Genomic DNA, 25,134 nt, shown 5'->3' on the forward strand with positions numbered 1-25,134 from the left:
AGATGTCAGTATAGGGGTGTTATAGAACATGTTAGAGGGGGATATAGGTGTCTGCATAGGGGTAATATAGAACATGTTAGAGGTGGATATAGATGTCAGTATAGGGGTATTATAGAACATGTTAGTGGTACATCACAACATTTCTCCTGCACAATGCACTACAAACAAGGATGGCGACTTATTGGATTCACTCCATAGTTCTTTAGCTACAAACTTTTTTTCATGCATTTCAGTGTCTATTTGTTGTACATACATGTAGTAAATGTGTTCTTACTAAATACAAGAGTTCCTCAGAATTGTATGTGTCGCCTGTATAAATTGTCATGGTCACCCAGAAATGGAACTGGATGTCAAAACTAATATGTACCCTTCCGAATTTAATCTATACCCTTCCAACAAAGTTCAAAGGTGCATAACTCAGCCAAGAAGGGTCACAGACAGCCGGATATCAAACTTAATCTGCACCCTTCCAACAAGAAGCCATACACTAAATTCCATTTTGATAACCCAAAGCATTACCATAAAAAGTCTGGAAAGTTTTCTTACAGAAGCCGCCAACGTGTGACGACAGACAAAGTGATCCCTAAGTGTCCGCCAGCTCTGCAGGCCACACAAAAACAATGGTCTATTTCCAGTTCATTTACATGGTACCTGCTGCTTGGATCCAACATTGCGCTTTTACTTTCGACATCATTAGGTAATGATTGTGCTATATTTAGATTGGTCTAATTTCAATTGGCCTGGGGTATTTCCTTCCAATTTGTTTATGCAAACTGACTACTGGAAAATATTGTGATGTTGATATTACATTAAAATGCCATTAAGTTCATAATGGGGATAGAACAGTCAGAAATATACCACTTTGTCTACAATGTCCTGTAAACGATAAGTATCACATCCTACAGGTGTGTGCTTTCCTGTTCCTGTGCCACTTGAATGTGTTCGTTCACATTTCTGGTGGTAAGGATTTTCAATAAATCATGTCGACCAAGTCTTTGTAATATCTTTTTGAGCTCGATGTGACGACATGATGGCAATGTCTCGCGGCGCTTTCTTGACAGCATCATCCAATAGGACAAAATAATGAACATGGGCCACTCATGGTATGTGTAACAGAAATGCTGGATGATTTCTATATCTCGTATTGGCAGCCCTGAGAATAAAAAAAGAGTAGAAAATAGAGACAACAGAACAGTTTTGTTTTTCTTCATCGTGGCCCTCATGCCTTTGTAGCAAGGCTACCATCCGATAAAGATTCCAATAAATCATTTTCAGGAAAAAAAAAAAAAAAAAAACACCCCAAAAATACAATGATGTGTGATTGTCTTCAATGATTTAATGATAATAAATTTCACTCAATCTTAATTCGGAAATAGAATTCTGGAGTGATTTTCAAAATTTTGATTTTGAAAAAGTCAGCTAAGGTGAGCTTTACAAGAGTTACAATTTAAGCACTGATACTTTAAACTTTTTATCTATTAACAGTAGAAGGATGAAAATGTCACAGGAACAAAATGAAATGAAACAATATTTAAAGAAGCAGCTTTAATTAATTTTATCACATCAATAACAAATTTTTCTGGCAATTATGTGGAACTTAATATACACTCAGTGACATTTGATTTGTCAATTTTGAAATAAAATGATAATGGTTGTTACGAGATGTACACTGATTTGGCCTCTGATGAACCCAAAAACTTTACAGCATTCTGTATGAAGTCATATGAGATTAAATATCGTAAAAATATTAAGCAGAAAGTGAAATTTTAGACAGCTGTACACCCAGTATACCATGATACAATATGTCTAGAGAGAACATCAAAATGGAATCACATAAAGTTACCTAGGATATCTGCAAAGTCCTTCCAGTCCTTGGCTTTAACATGGAGTGTCCTGACATCAAGGTGAATAAAGAGAGCCACTAGTTGTTCCCATGTCACATCCAAGGCTTCCATAAGTTCGGACTTCCTAAGCTTAGACTCGAACACTTGCTGAATACATAGACATAACTGAAAATACAATGTATCTTTTGAGTATTTTTAAACATGGCTGCAGAAAACTTGCCACCAATACTGTTACTTTACTGTTTTGAACATGTAACACTTATTCAGTATAATACACATGTGCAGTACCTCTGTGAAGTAGGTGACACCTGATAAGTATAGAACACATGTGTAGTACTTTACCTCTGTAAAGTAGGTGACACCTGTTCAGTATAGGACACATGTGCAGTACTTTACCTCTGTAAAGTAGGTGACACCTGTTCAGTATAATACATATGTGCAGTACTTTACCTCTGTAAAGTAGGTGACACCTGTTCAGTATAGGACACATGTGCAGTACTTTACCTCTGTAAAGTAGGTGACACCTGATAAGTATAGAACACATGTGTAGTACTTTACCTCTGTAAAGTAGGTGACACCTGTTCAGTATAGGACACATGTGCAGTACTTTACCTCTGTAAAGTAGGTGACACCTGTTCAGTATAATACATATGTGCAGTACTTTACCTCTGTAAAGTAGGTGACACCTGTTCAGTATAATACACATGTGTAGTACTTTACCTCTGTAAAGTAGGTGACACCTGTTCAGTATAGGACACATGTGCAGTACTTTACCTCTGTAAAGTAGGTGACACCTGTTCAGTATAATACATATGTGCAGTACTTTACCTCTGTAAAGTAGGTGACACCTGTTCAGTATAGGACACATGTGTAGTACTTTACCTCTGTAAAGTAGGTGACACCTGTTCAGTATAGGACACATGTGCAGTACTTTACCTCTGTAAAGTAGGTGACACCTGTTCAGTATAATACACATGTGTAGTACTTTACCTCTGTAAAGTAGGTGACACCTGTTCAGTATAGGACACATGTGTAGTACTTTACCTCTGTAAAGTAGGCGACACCTGTTCAGTATAGGACACATGTGCAGTACTTTACCTCTGTAAAGTAGGTGACACCTGTTCAGTATAATACATATGTGCAGTACTTTACCTCTATAAAGTAGGTGACACCTGTTCAGTATAGGACACATGTGTAGTACTTTACCTCTGTAAAGTAGGTGACACTTGTTCAGTATAATACATATGTGCAGTACTTTACCTCTGTAAAGTAGGTGACACCTGTTCAGTATAGGACACATGTGTAGTACTTTACCTCTGTAAAGTAGGTGACACCTTCACATGAATATTGTATTCACAAAGTTCCATGGTCCTAGTTTTAATGCAAGCAAAGTTATGTTCTGGATGTGATATTTTAACAAAGGGCAATAACTCTGTATTGAGGAGTCATGGGTCCTGGCTTTGCTACAGTGCACATTGCTTTTGTATGACTGATGTATACATCGCATTTCAATAGTTTAGTTTAATGCAAGTAAAGTGATGCTCCATACAAGACAGCAACAGTATGCTCCAGGTAGCATAAAAACAAATTACCCACAAAAATTAACGACATAGCAGCATGCAGTATGAGACATCTGAACACACCTGTGCAGTATGTGACACCTGAACACACCTGTACAGTATGTGACACCTGAACACACCTGTGCAGTATGTGACACCTGAACACACCTGTGCAGTATGTGACACCTGAACACACCTGTGCAGTATGTGACACCTGAACACACCTGTGCAGTATGAGACATCTGAACACACCTGTACAGTATGTGACACCTGAACACACCTGTACAGTATGTGACACCTGAACACACCTGTGCAGTATGTGACACCTGAACACACCTGTGCAGTATGTGACACCTGAACACACCTGTACAGTATGTGACACCTGAACACACCTGTGCAGTATGTGACACCTGAACACACCTGTACAGCATGTGACACCTGAACACACCTGTGCAGTATGTGACACCTGAACACACCTGTGCAGTATGTGACACCTGAACACACCTGTACAGTATGTGACACCTGAACACACCTGTACAGTATGTGACACCTGAACACACCTAGGTAGTATGTGACACCTGAACACACCTGTACAGCATGTGACACCTGAACACACCTGTACAGTATGTGACACCTGAACACACCTGTGCAGTATGTGACACCTGAACACACCTGTACAGTATGTGACACCTGAACACACCTGTACAGCATGTGACACCTGAACACACCTGTACAGTATGTGACACCTGAACACACCTGTGCAGTATGTGACACCTGAACACACCTGTGCAGTATGTGACACCTGAACACACCTGTGCAGTATGTGACACCTGAACACACCTGTACAGTATGTGACACCTGAACACACCTGTACAGCATGTGACACCTGAACACACCTGTGCAGCATGTGACACCTGAACACACCTGTGCAGTATGTGACACCTGAACACACCTGTACAGTATGTGACACCTGAACACACCTGTACAGTATGTGACACCTGTTCAGTATTTAACATCTGTAGAGTTTGTGACACCTATAGAGTATGTGACACTTTTGCTTTACTTTACACCTGTACAGTATGTTACAATTGTATAAGACATTGACTTACATCAGTGTTCCAGTATACATCATCTTCCATTCCACAGGCAGTTGGATTGACAGCAGGTATTGGGATATTTAGAGAACAGTCAGTATTAGGGTTCCAGACTTCTTTTAGATTTGTTGAATTCTCATCCAGTCTAGTTATAAGTAAGAGATCATTGTAAACAAAGAAGATATATATCACTGTCAACATGGTTATTATATTAAACTATAATGATATAGGTTTACTGGCTCCGTCTGATGATACAATGATATGTACCTATCATTATACAGGTTTACTGGCCCCGTTGATACAATGATATGTACCTATTATACAGGTTTACTGGCCCCATCTGATGATACAATGATGTGTACCTATTATTATACAAGTTTACTGGCCCCGTTTGATGATACAATGATATGTACCTATTATTATACAGGTTTACTGGCCCCGTTTGATGATACAATGATATGTACCTATTATTATACAGGTTTACTGGCCCCATTTGATGATACAATGATATGTACCTATTATCATACAAGTTTACTGGCCCCGTCTGATGATACAATGATATGTACCTATTATACAGGTTTACTGGCCCCGTTTGATGATACAATGATATGTACCTATTATTATACAGGTTTACTGGCCCCATTTGATGATACAATGATATGTACCTATTATTATACAGGTTTACTGGCCCCATTTGATGATACAATGATATGTACCTATTATTATACCGGTTTACTGGCCCCGTTTGATGATACAATGATATGTACCTATTATTATACAGGTTTACTGGCCCCATTTGATGATACAATGATATGTACCTATTATTATACCGGTTTACTGGCCCCGTTTGATGATACAATGATATGTACCTATTATTATACAGGTTTACTGGCCCCGTTTGATGATACAATGATATGTACCTATTATTATACCGGTTTACTGGCCCCGTTTGATGATACAATGATATGTACCTATTATTATACAGGTTTACTGGCCCCATTTGATGATACAATGATATATACCTATTATTATACAGGTTTACTGGCCCCGTCTGATGATACAATGATATGTACTTATTATTATACAGGTTTACTGGCCCCGTCTGATGATACAATGATATGTACCTATTATTATACAGGTTTACTGGCCCCGTCTGATGATACAATGATATGTACCTATTATTATACAGGTTTACTGGCCCCGTCTGATGATACAATGATATGTACCTATTATTATACAGGTTTACTGGCCCCGTCTGATGATACAATGATATGTACCTATTATTATACAGGTTTACTGGCCCCGTTTGATGATACAATGATATGTACCTATTATTATACAGGTTTACTGGCCCCATTTGATGATACAATGATATATACCTATTATTATACAGGTTTACTGGCCCCGTTTGATGATACAATGATATGTACCCATTATTATACAGGTTTACTGGCCCCGTTTGATGATACAATGATATGTACCTATTATTATACAGGTTTACTGGCCCCGTTTGATGATACAATGATATGTACCCATTATTATACAGGTTTACTGGCCCCGTTTGATGATACAATGATATGTACCTATTATTATACAGGTTTACTGGCCCCGTTTGATGATACAATGATATGTACCTATTATACTGGTTTACTGGCCCCGTTTGATGATACAATGATATGTACCTATTATTATACAGGTTTACTGGCCCCGTTTGATGATACAATGATATGTACCTATTATACCGGTTTACTGGCCCCGTTTGATGATACAATGATATGTACCTATCATTATACTGGTTTACTGGCCCCGTTTGATGATACAATGATATGTACCTATTATTATACAGGTTTACTGGCCCCGTTTGATGATACAATGATATGTACCTATTATACCGGTTTACTGGCCCCGTTTGATGATACAATGATATGTACCTATTATTATACAGGTTTACTGGCCCCGTTTGATGATACAATGATATGTACCTATTATACCGGTTTACTGGCCCCGTTTGATGATACAATGATATGTACCTATCATTATACTGGTTTACTGGCCCCGTTTGATGATACAATGATATGTACCTATTATTATATAGGTTTACTGGCCCCGTTTGATGATACAATGATATGTACCTATTATTATACAGGTTTACTGGCCCCGTTTGATGATACAATGATATGTACCTATTATACTGGTTTACTGGCCCTGTTTGATGATACAATGATATGTACCTATTATACAAGTTTACTGGCCCCGTCTGATGATACAATGATATGTACCTATTATACTGGTTTACTGGCCCTGTTTGATGATACAATGATATGTACTTATTATTATACAGGTTTACTGGCCCCGTCTGATGATACAATGATATATACCTATTATTATACAGGTTTACTGGCTCCGTTTGATGATACAATGATATGTACTTATTATTATACAGGTTTACTGGCCCCGTCTGATGATACAATGATATATACCTATTATTATACAGGTTTACTGGCTCCGTTTGATGATACAATGATATATACCTATTATTATACAGGTTTACTGGCCCCGTATGATGATACAATGATATGTACCTATTATTATACAGGTTTACTGGCCCCGTTTGATGATACAATGATATGTACCTATTATACAGGTTTACTGGCCCCGTCTGATGATACAATGATATGTACCTATTATTATACAGGTTTACTGGCCCCGTCTGATGATACAATGATATGTACCTATTATACAGGTTTACTGGCCCCGTTTGATGATACAATGATATGTACCTATTATTATACAGGTTTACTGGCCCCGTTTGATGATACAATGATATGTACCTATTATACCGGTTTACTGGCCCCGTTTGATGATACAATGATATGTACCTATCATTATACTGGTTTACTGGCCCCCTTTGATGATACAATGATATGTACCTATTATTATACAGGTTTACTGGCCCCCTTTGATGATACAATGATATGTACCTATTATACAGGTTTACTGGCCCCATTTGATGATACAATGATATGTACCTATTATTATACAGGTTTACTGGCCCCATTTGATGATACAATGATATGTACCTATTATTATACCGGTTTACTGGCCCCGTTTGATGATACAATGATATGTACCTATTATTATACAGGTTTACTGGCCCCATTTGATGATACAATGATATGTACCTATTATTATACCGGTTTACTGGCCCCGTTTGATGATACAATGATATGTACCTATTATTATACAGGTTTACTGGCCCCGTTTGATGATACAATGATATGTACCTATTATTATACCGGTTTACTGGCCCCGTTTGATGATACAATGATATGTACCTATTATTATACAGGTTTACTGGCCCCATTTGATGATACAATGATATATACCTATTATTATACAGGTTTACTGGCCCCGTCTGATGATACAATGATATGTACTTATTATTATACAGGTTTACTGGCCCCGTCTGATGATACAATGATATGTACCTATTATTATACAGGTTTACTGGCCCCGTCTGATGATACAATGATATGTACCTATTATTATACAGGTTTACTGGCCCCGTCTGATGATACAATGATATGTACCTATTATTATACCGGTTTACTGGCCCCGTTTGATGATACAATGATATGTACCTATTATTATACAGGTTTACTGGCCCCATTTGATGATACAATGATATATACCTATTATTATACAGGTTTACTGGCCCCGTTTGATGATACAATGATATGTACCCATTATTATACAGGTTTACTGGCCCCGTTTGATGATACAATGATATGTACCTATTATTATACAGGTTTACTGGCCCCGTTTGATGATACAATGATATGTACCCATTATTATACAGGTTTACTGGCCCCGTTTGATGATACAATGATATGTACCTATTATTATACAGGTTTACTGGCCCCGTTTGATGATACAATGATATGTACCTATTATACTGGTTTACTGGCCCCGTTTGATGATACAATGATATGTACCTATTATTATACAGGTTTACTGGCCCCGTTTGATGATACAATGATATGTACCTATTATACCGGTTTACTGGCCCCGTTTGATGATACAATGATATGTACCTATCATTATACTGGTTTACTGGCCCCGTTTGATGATACAATGATATGTACCTATTATTATACAGGTTTACTGGCCCCGTTTGATGATACAATGATATGTACCTATTATACCGGTTTACTGGCCCCGTTTGATGATACAATGATATGTACCTATTATTATACAGGTTTACTGGCCCCGTTTGATGATACAATGATATGTACCTATTATACCGGTTTACTGGCCCCGTTTGATGATACAATGATATGTACCTATCATTATACTGGTTTACTGGCCCCGTTTGATGATACAATGATATGTACCTATTATTATATAGGTTTACTGGCCCCGTTTGATGATACAATGATATGTACCTATTATACTGGTTTACTGGCCCTGTTTGATGATACAATGATATGTACCTATTATACAAGTTTACTGGCCCCGTCTGATGATACAATGATATGTACCTATTATACTGGTTTACTGGCCCTGTTTGATGATACAATGATATGTACTTATTATTATACAGGTTTACTGGCCCCGTCTGATGATACAATGATATATACCTATTATTATACAGGTTTACTGGCCCCGTCTGATGATACAATGATATATACCTATTATTATACAGGTTTACTGGCTCCGTTTGATGATACAATGATATGTACCTATTATACAGGTTTACTGGCCCCGTCTGATGATACAATGATATGTACCTATTATTATACAGGTTTACTGGCCCCGTCTGATGATACAATGATATGTACCTATTATACAGGTTTACTGGCCCCGTTTGATGATACAATGATATGTACCTATTATTATACAGGTTTACTGGCCCCGTTTGATGATACAATGATATGTACCTATTATACCGGTTTACTGGCCCCGTTTGATGATACAATGATATGTACCTATCATTATACTGGTTTACTGGCCCCCTTTGATGATACAATGATATGTACCTATTATTATACAGGTTTACTGGCCCCCTTTGATGATACAATGATATGTTCCTATTATTATACAGGTTTACTGGCCCCGTTTGATGATACAATGATATGTACCTATCATTATACAGGTTTACTGGCCCCATTTGATGATACAATGATATGTACCCATTATTATACAGGTTTACTGGCCCCGTCTGATGATACAATGATATGTACCTATTATTATACTGGTTTACTGGCCCCGTTTGATGATACAATGATATGTACCTATTATACTGGTTTACTGGCCCCGTTTGATGATACAATGATATGTACCCATTATTATACAGGTTTACTGGCCCCGTTTGATGATACAATGATATGTACCTATTATACAGGTTTACTGGCCCCGTCTGATGATACAATGATATGTACCTATTATTATACAGGTTTACTGGCTCCGTCTGATGATACAATGATATGTACCCATTATTATACAGGTTTACTGGCCCCGTTTGATGATACAATGATATGTACCTATTATTATACAGGTTTACTGGCCCCGTTTGATGATACAATGATATGTACCCATTATTATACAGGTTTACTGGCCCCGTTTGATGATACAATGATATGTACCTATTATTATACAGGTTTACTGGCCCCGTCTGATGATACAATGATATGTACCTATTATTATATAGGTTTACTGGCTCCGTCTGATGATACAATGATATGTACCTATTATTATACAGGTTTACTGGCCCCGTTGATACAATGATATATACCTATTATTATACAGGTTTACTGGCCCCCTTTGATGATACAATGATATGTACCTATCATTATACAGGTTTACTGGCCCCGTTTGATGATACAATGATATGTACCTATTATTATACAGGTTTACTGGCCCCGTTTGATGATACAATGATATGTACCTATTATTATACAGGTTTACTGGCCCCATTTGATGATACAATGATATGTACCTATTATACCGGTTTACTGGCCCCGTTTGATGATACAATGATATGTACCTATTATACCGGTTTACTGGCCCCGTTTGATGATACAATGATATGTACCTATTATTATATAGGTTTACTGGCCCTATTTGATGATACAATGATATGTACCTATTATTATACAGGTTTACTGGCACTCTTGGATGATACAATGGTATACAATGACCTTTTTCTGATTGGCTGATTGTAAACAATCCCACATTGCTCAAGCATTCTATCAACCCTTAATCAATCTAACAATACTTGTTCGTACCCAATTATGGAAACGAGGAACATTCTGTGATGTCATATTAGCATTCTGGATGGATAAAAAATACAGCAACAAAGGTATGTACCTCAATATAGTAACAAGGGACTTTCCATGACATCAGAAATGCACAATCCATAGTTGTTTGTTGAAAAGATAACAGACAGCAGAAGATTTGTCAATATAAATGAGGATTAATTTTAAAGACTGTTGGAAGAAAAAGACTCGAATACACCAAAAAGGCAATGGGTATAGTAGTGAAGATTTTTCATTTATTTCATGAAAAAATCAAGCCAGCTGACTGCTAAAACTTTGGTGAATTGGATGAAGCTGTAGATTGTTGGTGAAATTATAATGGAATTGTGTTGCACATCATCATTTACATGTGGTTCCTATCACTGTAGGCGACTAAAGTCGACATGCAGACAGGCCGCCATATATTTTTATAATATTTGGCGCTGAGCTGTACATTGTGAAAGATATTTTGCGCTGACCTGTACATTGTGAGAGATATTTGGCGCCGAAAAGGTTAACATGTAACAATTGTAAATGTACAGTTTGACTGATAAGAATCTGACCAACCTTGAGTAAATTTTGTCGATGCTTCGTCTTTTGAAACTCACATCAAACCAGTATTCATGTTTCCTCATGGCTGTAATGTTGACATCACCAAACTCAGAGCTAAGCCGATTGTGTCGGTCATCCCTGAAAGGACAAGTGTAACTGCCATCCTCGTGTGCACGCCTCGAGTGAGATTTACAGAATTCCTCATTTTGATACACATGATTTACACATTTGCCGTTCATGCTCTGTGTTCGGAATAACCCTGGATTTCTCGGCAGGGGCGAGACCAGTTCAGGAATGAAGTCTGACTGGGCACTGTCATCATTTTCTACAGGTGATTTTTGACCATGCTGACATGGAGGTGGTAGGGTGATATGCATTTGAAAATGTGGTGTTGGGGGAGAAATTTCTTCTACATCTTCAAAGTCTTCAATAACACTACGCACTTCTAAATTGTCAAATCTCCAATTTCGGATATGTCCTGTTGGTGGCAGACTTCCCATCAAAATAGTTTCCACCTTGCTCTTGATTTCCTCCCCAAGTCCTGTCAGCACCCGTATACATTTCATACTCTGGAAATCTGTAAAAAAAAAAAGGGCTTCATTTTTATCTTGATTGGGTACAGGAAATTAAAGATGACAGCTCACTTCCTGGACAATTTTGAGCAGATAAGATATATAGAATTCTCAGTTAAACCTGGTTAGAGGGTACATTTACAATACAGGATTCTCAGTTATACCTGGTTAGAGGGTATATTTACAATACAGAATTGTCAGTAAAACCTGGTTAGAGGGTATATTTACAATATAGAATTCTCAGTAAAACCTCGTTAGAGGGTACATTAACAATACAGAATTCTCAGTTAAACCTGGTTAGAGGGTATATTAACAATACAGAATTTTCAGTTAAACCTGGTTAGAGGGTATATTAACAATTCAGAATTCTCAGTTAAACCTGGTTAGAGGGTATATTTACAATATAGAATTCTCAGTTAAACCTGGTTAGAGGGTATATTTACAATATAGAATTTTCAGTTAAACCTGGTTAGAGGGTATATTGACAATACAGAATTTCAGTTAAACCTGGTTAGAGGGTATATTAACAATTCAGAATTCTCAGTTAAACCTGGTTAGAGGGTATATTTACAATACAGAATTCTCAGTTATACCTGGTTAGAGGGTATATTTACAATATAAAATTCTCAGTAAAACATGGTTAGAGGGTATATTTATAATGTAGAATTGTCAGTAAAACCTGGTTAGAGGGTATATTTATAATATAGAATTCTCAGTTAAACCTGGTTAGAGGGTATATTTACAATATAGAATTCTCAGTTAAACCTGGTTAGAGGGTATATTAACAATACAGAATTTCAGTTAAACATGGTTAGAGGGTATATTAACAATTCAGAATTCTCAGTTAAACCTGGTTAGAGGGTATATTTACAATACAGAATTCTCAGTTATACCTGGTTAGAGGGTATATTTACAATATAAAATTCTCAGTAAAACCTGGTTAGAGGGTATATTTATAATGTAGAATTGTCAGTAAAACCTGGTTAGAGGGTTATATTTATAATACAGAATTGTCAGTAAAACCTGGTTAGAGGGTATATTTATAATACAGAATTGTCAGTAAAACCTGGTTAGAGGGTATATTTACAATATGTATGATGTTAGGTTAGTTATGTATGTAACATAGGAATGAACCACTACAATCTTGTATTCAGTACTGAGTGTTGATACTTACTGGGAGAACATGGGCATATTTCCTTGAAGTTCATTTCTAGCACATTTCTATTGTTGTCGTAACTGATAGTAATATTAGGGTTGTCTTTATCTAGTTGATGGAAGTAGAGAAGCTGCATTTTATGGTCCAATAAACACAGGTTTTGTGATGTGATCAAAAGTCTTAACTTTATTGAAGGTCCATACCCTACATCTTCCACAGTGTCCACAAACCAAGAAAAACATGGTCCTAGAAACAAGAAATATTACAACAATATAACAAAGATGTCTTACAGGATAGCGTGACAGAAATTATCAACAAGAATGCTATCTTCAGCTGATCTCACTTTAAATCAGTGAGATGAATCAAGGATTTAAAATAACACTGTTCCTGGGAGATGTTTACAAAATGGTTAGAACATGTGATTCAGAACAGAACCTTCTTCCTAAATCCACCAAATATCATGTTTTCACCTAAGATAATTGAAATATCAATGTGTACACTAAATTGAGTTGTACTTTACAGATTTAATTAGAGATGTATACAAATGCACTTCATTTGTTGCTGCAGGACTCCTACATTCTGGTTCAATAATCCAAAATGAGACCCATAGGTCCTGTATCGCTCAACTGGTTTTGTTTGGCAGATATTGCTTTGTATAAACTAAATGAAAAGGATGCTTATCAATAAAAGGCAGCCCAATAAGTCTGCATCGCTCACCTGATATTCTTCAATGTTCATAAGAAATACAATTCATCACAAATACATTAAAACATGCACCGCTGGCATTCAAACTGGACACATGTAATTAACTTTAACTAATTTCCATATCAAACATTAGCTTTTAATATTGTTCTAAATAGAGGCAGTTATGACCTAGATTAACGGTTATGTCATTTCTTTTCTCTTCCTTTTTTCCTTGAAATTTGTTGAGCTTTGACCAAGAAACATCTTTTCACCAGATATTTCCTTTCAGTCAGAGTGTGGACTTATTATTTATACACAGCTGTGGGGTTTATAGAGAGTGTGGACTTATTATTTATACACAGCTGTGGGGTTTATAGAGAGTGGACTTATTATTTATACACAGCTGTGGGGTTTATAGAGAGTGGACTTATTATTTATACACAGCTGTGGGGTTTATAGAGAGTGTGGACTTATTATTTATACACAGCTGTGGGGTTTATAGAGAGTGTGGACTTATTTATACACAGCTGTGGGGTTTATAGAGAGTGTGGACTTATTATTTATACACAGCTGTGGGGTTTATAGAGAGTGTGGACTTATTATTTATACACAGCTGTGGGGTTTATAGAGAGTGTGGACTTATTATTTATACACAGCTGTGGGGTTTATAGAGAGTGTGGACTTATTTATACACAGCTGTAGGGTTTATAGAGAGTGTGGACTTATTATTTATACACAGCTGTGGGGTTTATAGAGAGTGTGGACTTATTTATACACAGCTGTGGGGTTTATAGAGAGTGTGGACTTATTTATACACAGCTGTGGGGTTTATAGAGAGAGTGGACTTATTATTTATACACAGCTGTGGGGTTTATAGAGAGTGTGGACTTATTTATACACAGCTGTGGGGTTTATAGAGAGTGTGGACTTATTTATACACAGCTGTGGGGTTTATAGAGAGTGTGGACTTATTTATACACAGCTGTGGGGTTTATAGAGAGTGTGGACTTATTATTTATACACAGCTGTGGGGTTTATAGAGAGTGTGGACTTATTATTTATACATAGCTGTGGGGTTTATAGAGAGTGTGGACTTATTTATACACAGCTGTGGGGTTTATAGAGAGTGTGGACTTATTATTTATACACAGCTGTGGGGTTTATAGAGAGTGTGGACTTATTATTTATACACAGCTGTGGGGTTTATAGAGAGTGTGGACTTATTATTTATACACAGCTGTGGGGTTTATAGAGAGTGTGGACTTATTATTTATACACAGCTGTGGGGTTTATAGAGAGTGTGGACTTATTTATACACAGCTGTGGGGTTTATAGAGAGTGTGGACTTATTATTTATACACAGCTGTGGGGTTTATAGAGAGTGTGGACTTATTTATACATAGCTGTGGGGTTTATAGAGAGTGGACTTATTATTTATACACAGCTGTGGGGTTTATAGAGAGTGTGGACTTATTTATACACAGCTGTGGGGTTTATAGAGAGTGTGGACTTATTATTTATACACAGCTGTGGGGTTTATAGAGAGTGGACTTATTATTTATACACAGCTGTGGGGTTTATAGAGAGTGTGGACTTATTATTTATACACAGCTGTGGGGTTTATAGAGAGTGTGGACTTATTATTTATACACAGCTGTGGGGTTTATAGAGAGTGTGGACTTATTATTTATACACAGCTGTAGGGTTTATAGAGAGTGTGGACTTATTTATACACAGCTGTGGGGTTTATAGAGAGTGTGGACTTATTGATACACAGCTGTAGGGTTTATAGAGAGTGTGGACTTATTATTTATACACAGCTGTGGGGTTTATAGAGAGTGTGGACTTATTATTTATACACAGCTGTGGGGTTTATAGAGAGTGTGGACTTATTATTTATACACAGCTGTGGGGTTTATAGAGAGTGTGGACTTATTATTTATACACAGCTGTGGGGTTTATAGAGAGTGTGGACTTATTATTTATACACAGCTGTGGGGTTTATAGAGAGTGTGGACTTATTTATACACAGCTGTGGGGTTTATAGAGAGTGTGGACTTATTATTTATACACAGCTGTGGGGTTTATAGAGAGTGTGGACTTATTTATACACAGCTGTGGGGTTTATAGAGAGTGTGGACGTATTTATACACAGCTGTGGGGTTTATAGAGAGTGTGGACTATTATACACAGCTGTGGGGTTTATAGAGAGTGTGGACTTATTTATACACAGCTGTGGGGTTTATAGAGAGTGTGGACTTATTTATACACAGCTGTGGGGTTTATAGAGAGTGTGGACTTATTATTTATACACAGCTGTGGGGTTTATAGAGAGTGTGGACTTATTATTTATACACAGCTGTGGGGTTTATAGAGAGTGTGGACTTATTTATACACAGCTGTGGGGTTTATAGAGAGTGTGGACTTATTATTTATACACAGCTGTGGGGTTTATAGAGAGAGTGGACTTATTATTTATACACAGCTGTGGGGTTTATAGAGAGTGTGGACTTATTATTTATACACAGCTGTGGGGTTTATAGAGAGTGTGGACTTATTTATACACAGCTGTGGGGTTTATAGAGAGTGTGGACTTATTTATACACAGCTGTGGGGTTTATAGAGAGTGTGGACTTATTATTTATACACAGCTGTGGGGTTTATAGAGAGTGTGGACTTATTATTTATACATAGCTGTGGGGTTTATAGAGAGTGTGGACTTATTTATACACAGCTGTGGGGTTTATAGAGAGTGTGGACTTATTATTTATACACAGCTGTGGGGTTTATATAGAGAGTGGACTTATTTATACACAGCTGTGGGGTTTATGAGAGTGTGGACTTGGACTTATTTATACACAGCTGTGGGGTTTATATAGAGTGGACTTATTTATACACAGCTGTGTGGTTTATAGAGAGTGTGGACTTATTATTTATACACAGCTGTGGGGTTTATAGAGAGTGTGGACTTATTTATACACAGCTGTGGGGTTTATAGAGAGTGTGGACTTATTATTTATACACAGCTGTGGGGTTTATAGAGAGTGTGGACTTATTATTGACATACAGCTGTGGGGTTTATAGAGAGTGTGGACTTATTTATACACAGCTGTGGGGTTTATAGAGAGTGTGGACTTATTATTTATACACAGCTGTGGGGTTTATAGAGAGTGTGGAGCTGTGGGGTTTATAGAGATTTATACACAGCTGTGGGGTTTATAGAGAGTGTGGACTTATTTATACACAGCTGTGGGGTTTATAGAGAGTGTGGACTTATTATTTATACACAGCTGTGGGGTTTATAGAGAGTGTGGACTTATTATTTATACACAGCTGTGGGGTTTATAGAGAGTGTGGACTTATTATTTATACACAGCTGTGGGGTTTATAGAGAGTGTGGACTTATTTATACACAGCTGTGGGGTTTATAGAGAGTGTGGACTTATTATTTATACATAGCTGTGGGGTTTATAGAGAGTGTGGACTTATTTATACACAGCTGTGGGGTTTATAGAGAGTGTGGACTTATTTATACACAGCTGTGGGGTTTATAGAGAGTGTGGACTTATTTATACACAGCTGTGGGGTTTATAGAGAGTGTGGACTTATTTATACACAGCTGTGGGGTTTATAGAGAGTGTGGACTTATTTATACACAGCTGTGGGGTTTATAGAGAGTGTGGACTTATTTATACACAGCTGTGGGGTTTATAGAGAGTGTGGACTTATTATTTATACACAGCTGTGGGGTTTATAGAGAGTGTGGACTTATTTATACACAGCTGTGGGGTTTATAGAGAGTGTGGACTTATTATTTATACATAGCTGTGGGGTTTATAGAGAGTGTGGACTTATTGATACACAGCTGTGGGGTTTATAGAGAGAGTGGACTTATTATTTATACACAGCTGTAGGGTTTATAGAGAGTGTGGACTTATTATTTATACACAGCTGTGGGGTTTATAGAGAGTGTGGACTTATTTATACACAGCTGTGGGGTTTATAGAGAGTGTGGACTTATTTATACACAGCTGTGGGGTTTATAGAGAGTGTGGACTTATTTATACACAGCTGTGGGGTTTATAGAGAGTGTGGACTTATTTATACACAGCTGTGGGGTTTATAGAGAGTGTGGACTTATTTATACACAGCTGTGGGGTTTATAGAGAGTGTGGACTTATTATTTATACACAGCTGTGGGGTTTATAGAGAGTGTGGACTTATTATTTATACACAGCTGTGGGGTTTATAGAGAGTGTGGACTTATTATTTATACACAGCTGTGGGGTTTATAGAGAGTGTGGACTTATTTATACACAGCTGTGGGGTTTATAGAGAGTGTGGACTTATTTATACACAGCTGTGGGGTTTATAGAGAGTGTGGACTTATTATTTATACACAGCTGTGGGGTTTATAGAGAGTGTGGACTTATTATTTATACACAGCTGTGGGGTTTATAGAGAGTGTGGACTTATTTATACACAGCTGTGGGGTTTATAGAGAGTGGACTTATTTATACACAGCTGTGGGGTTTATAGAGAGTGTGGACTTATTATTTATACACAGCTGTAGGGTTTATAGAGAGTGTGGACTTATTATTTATACACAGCTGTAGGGTTTATAGAGAGTGTGGACTTATTATTTATACACAGCTGTGGGGTTTATAGAGAGTGTGGACTTATTTATACACAGCTGTGGGGTTTATAGAGAGTGTGGACTTATTATTTATACACAGCTGTGGGGTTTATAGAGAGTGTGGACTTATTATTTATACATAGCTGTGGGGTTTATAGAGAGTGTGGACTTATTTATACACAGCTGTAGGGTTTATAGAGAGTGTGGACTTATTATTTATACACAGCTGTGGGGTTTATAGAGAGTGTGGACTTATTTATACACAGCTGTGGGGTTTATAGAGAGTGTGGACTTATTTATACACAGCTGTGGGGTTTATAGAGAGTGTGGACTTATTTATACACAGCTGTAGGGTTTATAGAGAGTGTGGACTTATTATTTATACACAGCTGTGGGGTTTATAGAGAGTGTGGACTTATTATTTATACACAGCTGTGGGGTTTATAGAGAGTGGACTTATTATTTATACACAGCTGTGGGGTTTATAGAGAGTGTGGACTTATTTATACACAGCTGTGGGGTTTATAGAGAGTGTGGACTTATTTATACACAGCTGTGGGGTTTATAGAGAGTGTGGACTTATTTATACACAGCTGTGGGGTTTATAGAGAGTGTGGACTTATTGATACACAGCTGTAGGTTTATTAAACACTTACAGGTGTATCATCCTTATATCTACCCTATTTTGTTAATTGTAATTAATCATTTTCTCATACCTAAAATTGAATCTAATCTTCTTTTCAGTGTTGCTATCTTCTTGATGCAAATTTCACCACTGTTAGATTCTTCATAAAACCTTTGAAGGCTTGAGGTTTTTTTCTGAATATCATATGTCAAAACACAAAGGGTATGGAAACGCTTGCGTTGAAATTGTTTCTTTGCAGTACCACAAAGGTGCTGGACAGGGCCTGGAACTTTATACTCCAGTTCATCCCTCTCAAGAAAACATAACTCCTCTTGTTGAAACTGTACATCAGCAAGCTTGACTGTAAATTGTAAACATACAACACAATTGTCAAACACTATATGTCTATAAATCAAAAACAACAGTATCAGTGAATCTAATGAAAACAGCTCCATTAGAAATAAAATTTTCACAAAGGGCAATAATTCTGTAATCAAGAGGTTGCACACACTGGCTTTAACATGATGCACATTGCCTTAGCATGACCTATGTATAAACCACATGAGTGGTCGGGTGGTGCAGTGGTAATGCACTTTCTTTCACCTAGCCTGCAAGGGTTAGAATCCTTTGAATAGACATGTAAATGTATGGAGTCACCTGCCTGACTACATATGTTTTCATCGCATACTCCAGTTTCCACGGTGATATCCACCATACGCTTCAATCGGGGCCAACAAGAATGATTAATAGAAGTTGATAGCTTTTTTCACAATTGTTGTAAAATAAATAAAGTTTATATTTATTCAAATTTATATTTCTGTAAACCAGTTTTTATTGTCCTAGTTTAAATGCAAGCAATTCATAGTTATGCTCTGAACATTAAACTTTTAACAAAGGGCAATAACTTTGTACACTGGATATTGTCTTAGTATGATCATTGTATACACCAAGTTTAATTATTCTAATTTAACTGCAAGTGAAGATATGCCCCAACCATGGAATTTAAACAAAGAGCAATAACTTTAAGGGGTTGTGGGTCCTAAATATGATACACTACACATCATCTTTATAAGACTAATGCATACACCAGGTTTCATGATTGCAACTTAACTAGGGGCAAAGTTACATTCCCGACATGAAAGGATGGATTGAAAACCGACAGAGCGGCAACTATATACTCTCCAGAAAATTATTTACAGAGTTATGAAGCACTTTTTGAAGTGTAGTTTTTTGTTTTGTAGGTACAGATGTATAATGATAGAGGTTTCATGTTGTAAAATTTTTATTCAGTATCATCAATACTTACAAAAAGAAAACTCCTCTCCAATTTTCTTCTCCTTCAAAATAACTTTCTTCTAAAAAATAAAGACATACTATAACTATTATAAATATAATTAGAACAAAAAGTTAAATACAAAATATGACAATAACTTTCAGTAACATATTTCCACATAGATACCACAACACTACCTGGAAGTGCCTCAAGTCATTACTTCCTCTCCCCAATCAACACTAACTGGTTGTCCCATTATCCATTTACCAATAATTGCTTGTTGCCCCCAATCAACATCACCCTGTTAATTGAATGTCTAACGATCCAGTCACCACTAATTACTTAGATGTCCCATTTTCTAATTGTGTTACCACTGTAATTTGATGTCCCACTATCTTGTCACCACTGATTACCTGGTTGTCCCATCATTACCATTATTTTTCCTGCAACTCTGTCACATTTTCATCAGATGTCCAATAATGTTAAGTGACAGTTCTACTACCAAGTCAGTGATTTGGGGATAACTTTTACTCTCCTGCCCGTGCTACATTTCCAGAGTTTGGATAAATGAGACTTGATATCATGTGAAGCAAAGCCATGGACAAGTTAGTTGTACCTTTTTAAGGACAGTTGCTTGACCTTTCGTGTAGTAAAGATGCTCGTTGTACAACAGTTGCAGACTGGCTTCTCTTCCCATATTCATATTGATGGCATCAAGTTGAGTTTAAATTTCTCAAGCAGGAAAATCATCCTTCTGAAAAAGAAACCAATTTAAACTAAAAAAAACTGCTTTTGTGCATGACAACATAATCATCATACACCCCTTACTACATTTGACAAGAACAGCTGCTCATTACAAAATATCAATAAACAACTTGATAATGAAATTTGGCCCATGATCTTGACCTATGGTATCAATTATCTTTGACTAACAGATAGAAAATTTAATCTGGATCTTGACCTCTGACCTTGGATCATGTACTTACTCATTTCATTCAGATCAGCTTTTCTTTATCATATCAAACAAAATTTTCATCTGACCTTTATTCTCAACACAATGACCTTAACTTTCATTCAAGTGTCTTGACCCAGGCTGTTAGTCTAATGATTGTTTAGCCCTTTTTTGTTAAAGCTGCTTGGCATTGTAACAAAATACCTACAAAATCTGTAAATTTTGACCCCAACTTCTAATCTGATGACCTTGACATTTCAGTTACTTTTTGATCTGTGAGCTTGTTGCTAGTCCTTCATTTCAGTAACTTTCCATTTTTCTGTCAAAATTTATTCTATTTTCCATTTGCCCCCCTTTTTCCTTACATATATTGACCAGGTAAGTGATATGAAAGCAGATCCGAAGATTAAATTAATTTTAATTTCAGATCTTTAATTTCCCATTTCGAGTTCAATCACATATTTAAAAATAGATCTAGCATAAACCAACCTTCTTTCATGGCTACTAACTTTAGTGATTTCAGTATTACAACATGTTTGCAGTAATTTACTTTTGTGAATTCTGAGTCACCATCATAGAAATTCAAAGTGCAAGGTGAGCTAACCTTAACATGTATGAGGGATACAGTCAGTAGTGACCTGTTAATAGCCTGGTGTGACACCTTATTAATGGTAAAACATCCAGAGGGATAAACCAGTGGAATAAACTTTAAAATTGATAAGGTGTCACATGTTTTTATTAGATAACAATGGAAAGGTTGATCATAGTTATGTAAAAGCCTCTGTGGCTTTGTATTAAAGGTAACCTATTGATGAGTTTAAAACATACTACAGATCTCCACTGTTTCATTTACCTAACAAACATATATCCCCAGAATCTAACTTTTAAGGGAATGAATTGTTCTTGAAACTTAGTTTAACCATGGATTTAATGAGTCATTATTATAACAAACCATGGATTTAATGAGTCATTATTATAACAAACCATGGATTTAATGAGTCATTATTATAACAAACCATGGATTTAATGAGTCATTATTATAACAAACCATGGATTTAATGAGTCATTATTATAACAAACCATGGATTTAATGAGTCATTATTATAACAAACCATGGATTTAATGAGTCATTATTATAACAAACCATGGATTTAATGAGTCATTATTATAACAAACCATGGATTTAATGAGTCATTATTATAACAAACCATGGATTTAATGAGTCATTATTATAACAAACCATGGATTTAATGAGTCATTATTATAACAAACCATGGATTTAATGAGTCATTATTATAACAAACCATGGATTTAATGAGTCATTATTATAACAAACCATGGATTTAATGAGTCATTATTATAACAAACCATGGATTTAATGAGTCATTATTATAACAAACCATGGATTTAATGAGTCATTATTATAACAAACCAAACATTTACCATACAAATCTGTGTTCATTATCCATTTATTGATTTATAGCAATAATGTTTTGCAATTTTGCTTTGATTGGGAAATTGGTAAAAGTATATTGTGCACAAAAGCTGCTTTATAGTAAAAGAACAATCTCTCCTTGAGTGCTAATTGCATAGAATTCAAAACTAACCTCTATTTTACTGTCACTTTAGTTTCTAAAATAGGAGAGTTCCATAATGATCACCTAAATCTGGAGACAAAAATGAGCAAAAATCTATCAAAGTGTCTTTTGGAATAAATGTATGCTACTGCCAATGATTTGAATCCCTCTCAATATAATAGATTTATATAATAAACATATTTCAAAAAGTTCTGGATAGAACACACAGAACTATGGACTTACATTACCGATAAACTGCGCCCAAGTGGCAGATGCGATTCAATGCAGACAAGTGTAAGGTCATATGGGTCACCAGGAAGAGAACCCAAATGACAAATGTATGCTTAATCCACAGAAACAATCTACAGACATTCCCATCAGCTAAGTATCATGGGATACACATACTGAACAAATTTTCTTGGGACAAGCATATAGATACCAGTTGTAAAAAGCTTATCGATGTCTTTGTCCCTATAAAGTATGTCCAGTTAATGTGAAGACTAACTTCTACACCACCTGTGTCTGTGTATGGAAAATGGATCCATTATATGGAACACTCGTACCCAGAACAACATCCATTATCTGGAGAAGGTTCAACGAAAGGCAGCTCAGTATGCTTTGGACAACTACAGCCAGTATAGCAGTGTCATGAGTACACCTCAGAAACTAAGTCGGAGCTACCACCTGGAGTGCAGATTTAAGGCCCAGCAGATTGATGCCGTGTCCTCAATGACATCAGAATGGAGGCCTACATTCAACCAGCAACAACATCAGCTAGGACTAGAGTGCATGACCTGCAACAACATCAGCTAGGACTAAAGGGCGTGACCTGCAACAACATCAGCTAGGACTAGAGGGCGTGACCTGCAGCAACATCAATTAGGACTAGAGGGTGTGACCTGCAACAACATCAGCTAGAACAAGAGGGTGTGACCTGCAACAACATCAGCTAGGACAAGAGGGCGTGACCTGCAACAACATCAGCTAGGACAAGAGGGTGTGACCTGCAACAACATCAGCTAGGACAAGAGGGCGTGACCTGCAACAACATCAGCTAGGACAAGAGGGCATGACCTGCAACAACATCAGCTAGGACTAGAGGGCGTGACCTGCAACAACATCAGCTAGGACAAGAGGGCGTGACCTGCAACAACATCAGCTAGGACTAGAGGGCGTGACCTGCAACAACATCAGCTAGGACAAGAGGGCGTGACCTGCAACAACATCAGCTAGGACTAGAGGGCGTGACCTGCAACAACATCAGCTAGGACTAGAGGGCGTGACCTGCAACAACATCAGCTAGGACTAGAGGGCGTGACCTGCAACAACATCAATTAGGACTAGAGGGTGTGACCTGCAACAACATCAGCCAGGACAAGAGGGTGTGACCTGCAACAACATCAGCTAGGACTAGAGGGCATGACCATCAATACACCAATACCAACACTCCTATTTAATCTACTGTGTGGACATGGAACCTACTACCGACCTCAGTTAATTGTGTCATTACCATCCGCTGATGTTGAAGTTATTCCACTTACAGCATCAGTAAGGTCCGTTTGAAAGCCATCCTCCCATAGCTACCATTTAAAATTTAACCTGTTATAACTATACTTTAGACTATCATTGATATGCTTATAGGTTAGGAAAACCACAACAACGGAATGTCTCTACCATATTTTGGGCCGATATAGAAATTCTACAACAAAAAATTGACATAAGATGCCAAAGATTTTAATCATGACTCTCCTTTGTGTGTGAACATTTAATATTTAGGCTAGCTTTCAGAACCAGCTAAGTACAGGAGATCTGAGACTCAAATTTCTATGTTTGAAAGTTGGCAGAAATGATCAAGTTGTCATGTATGTCAATGAAACATTTGCGTCCAAATTACGAGATCAACAAGGTAACAAGTTTATAGTCTGACATGTAATTTGTGTTGTAAACTTAAGAACCTTATTACCATTTTCAGTACAACAAGACAATCTCACATGGTTAGGTTCTTGACTGAGAGATTGTAACATATAACTGGCATTGTGTTCACCGTCACACGTGACAGTAATATTTCGTTTTATTTTCGAACTCTATTCCGAAATGTGCTTATAAGCTTCAGGTTTATGGAGGAAATGACGATATATATCAATAAGGAGAAGAAAAACGACATCAGCATTAAAAATAATGTTAATTACTGCAAAACTTACCCCGTATCGTAACAGCACTAATTAGAGAGAAGTTAAATGCGTGTTACCTGAAGGCAGGCACTACAGTTAACCACCCAAAACTTTATCCTCGGCCCATGTCTGCTTGAAATTAA

The 25,134-nt window shown here is 36.9% G+C and overlaps 1 protein-coding gene across 1 annotated transcript; it reads right to left on the bottom strand.

The window, feature by feature from the left end:
• Nucleotides 1-890: 890 nt before the first annotated feature.
• LOC132547443 (uncharacterized) lies at nucleotides 891-25,058 on the bottom strand. Its single transcript, XM_060211198.1, has 9 exons — nucleotides 25,022-25,058; nucleotides 20,908-21,045; nucleotides 20,325-20,373; nucleotides 19,110-19,379; nucleotides 13,092-13,319; nucleotides 11,361-11,922; nucleotides 4,513-4,642; nucleotides 1,844-2,009; nucleotides 891-1,153 (listed from the first exon to the last, which is right to left on the bottom strand). Exons 2-9 carry the CDS (start codon nucleotides 20,992-20,994, stop codon nucleotides 900-902), a joined length of 1,746 nt encoding a protein of 581 aa, XP_060067181.1. The 5' UTR covers nucleotides 20,995-21,045; nucleotides 25,022-25,058; the 3' UTR covers nucleotides 891-899.
• Between the last annotated feature and the right edge of the window lie 76 nt (nucleotides 25,059-25,134).

Source organism: Ylistrum balloti, unplaced genomic scaffold (assembly GCF_031769215.1).
Source record: "Ylistrum balloti isolate Yb309-2 unplaced genomic scaffold, AGI_CSIRO_Ybal_v1 Utg369954, whole genome shotgun sequence".
Classification (NCBI taxonomy): domain Eukaryota; kingdom Metazoa; phylum Mollusca; class Bivalvia; order Pectinida; family Pectinidae; genus Ylistrum; species Ylistrum balloti.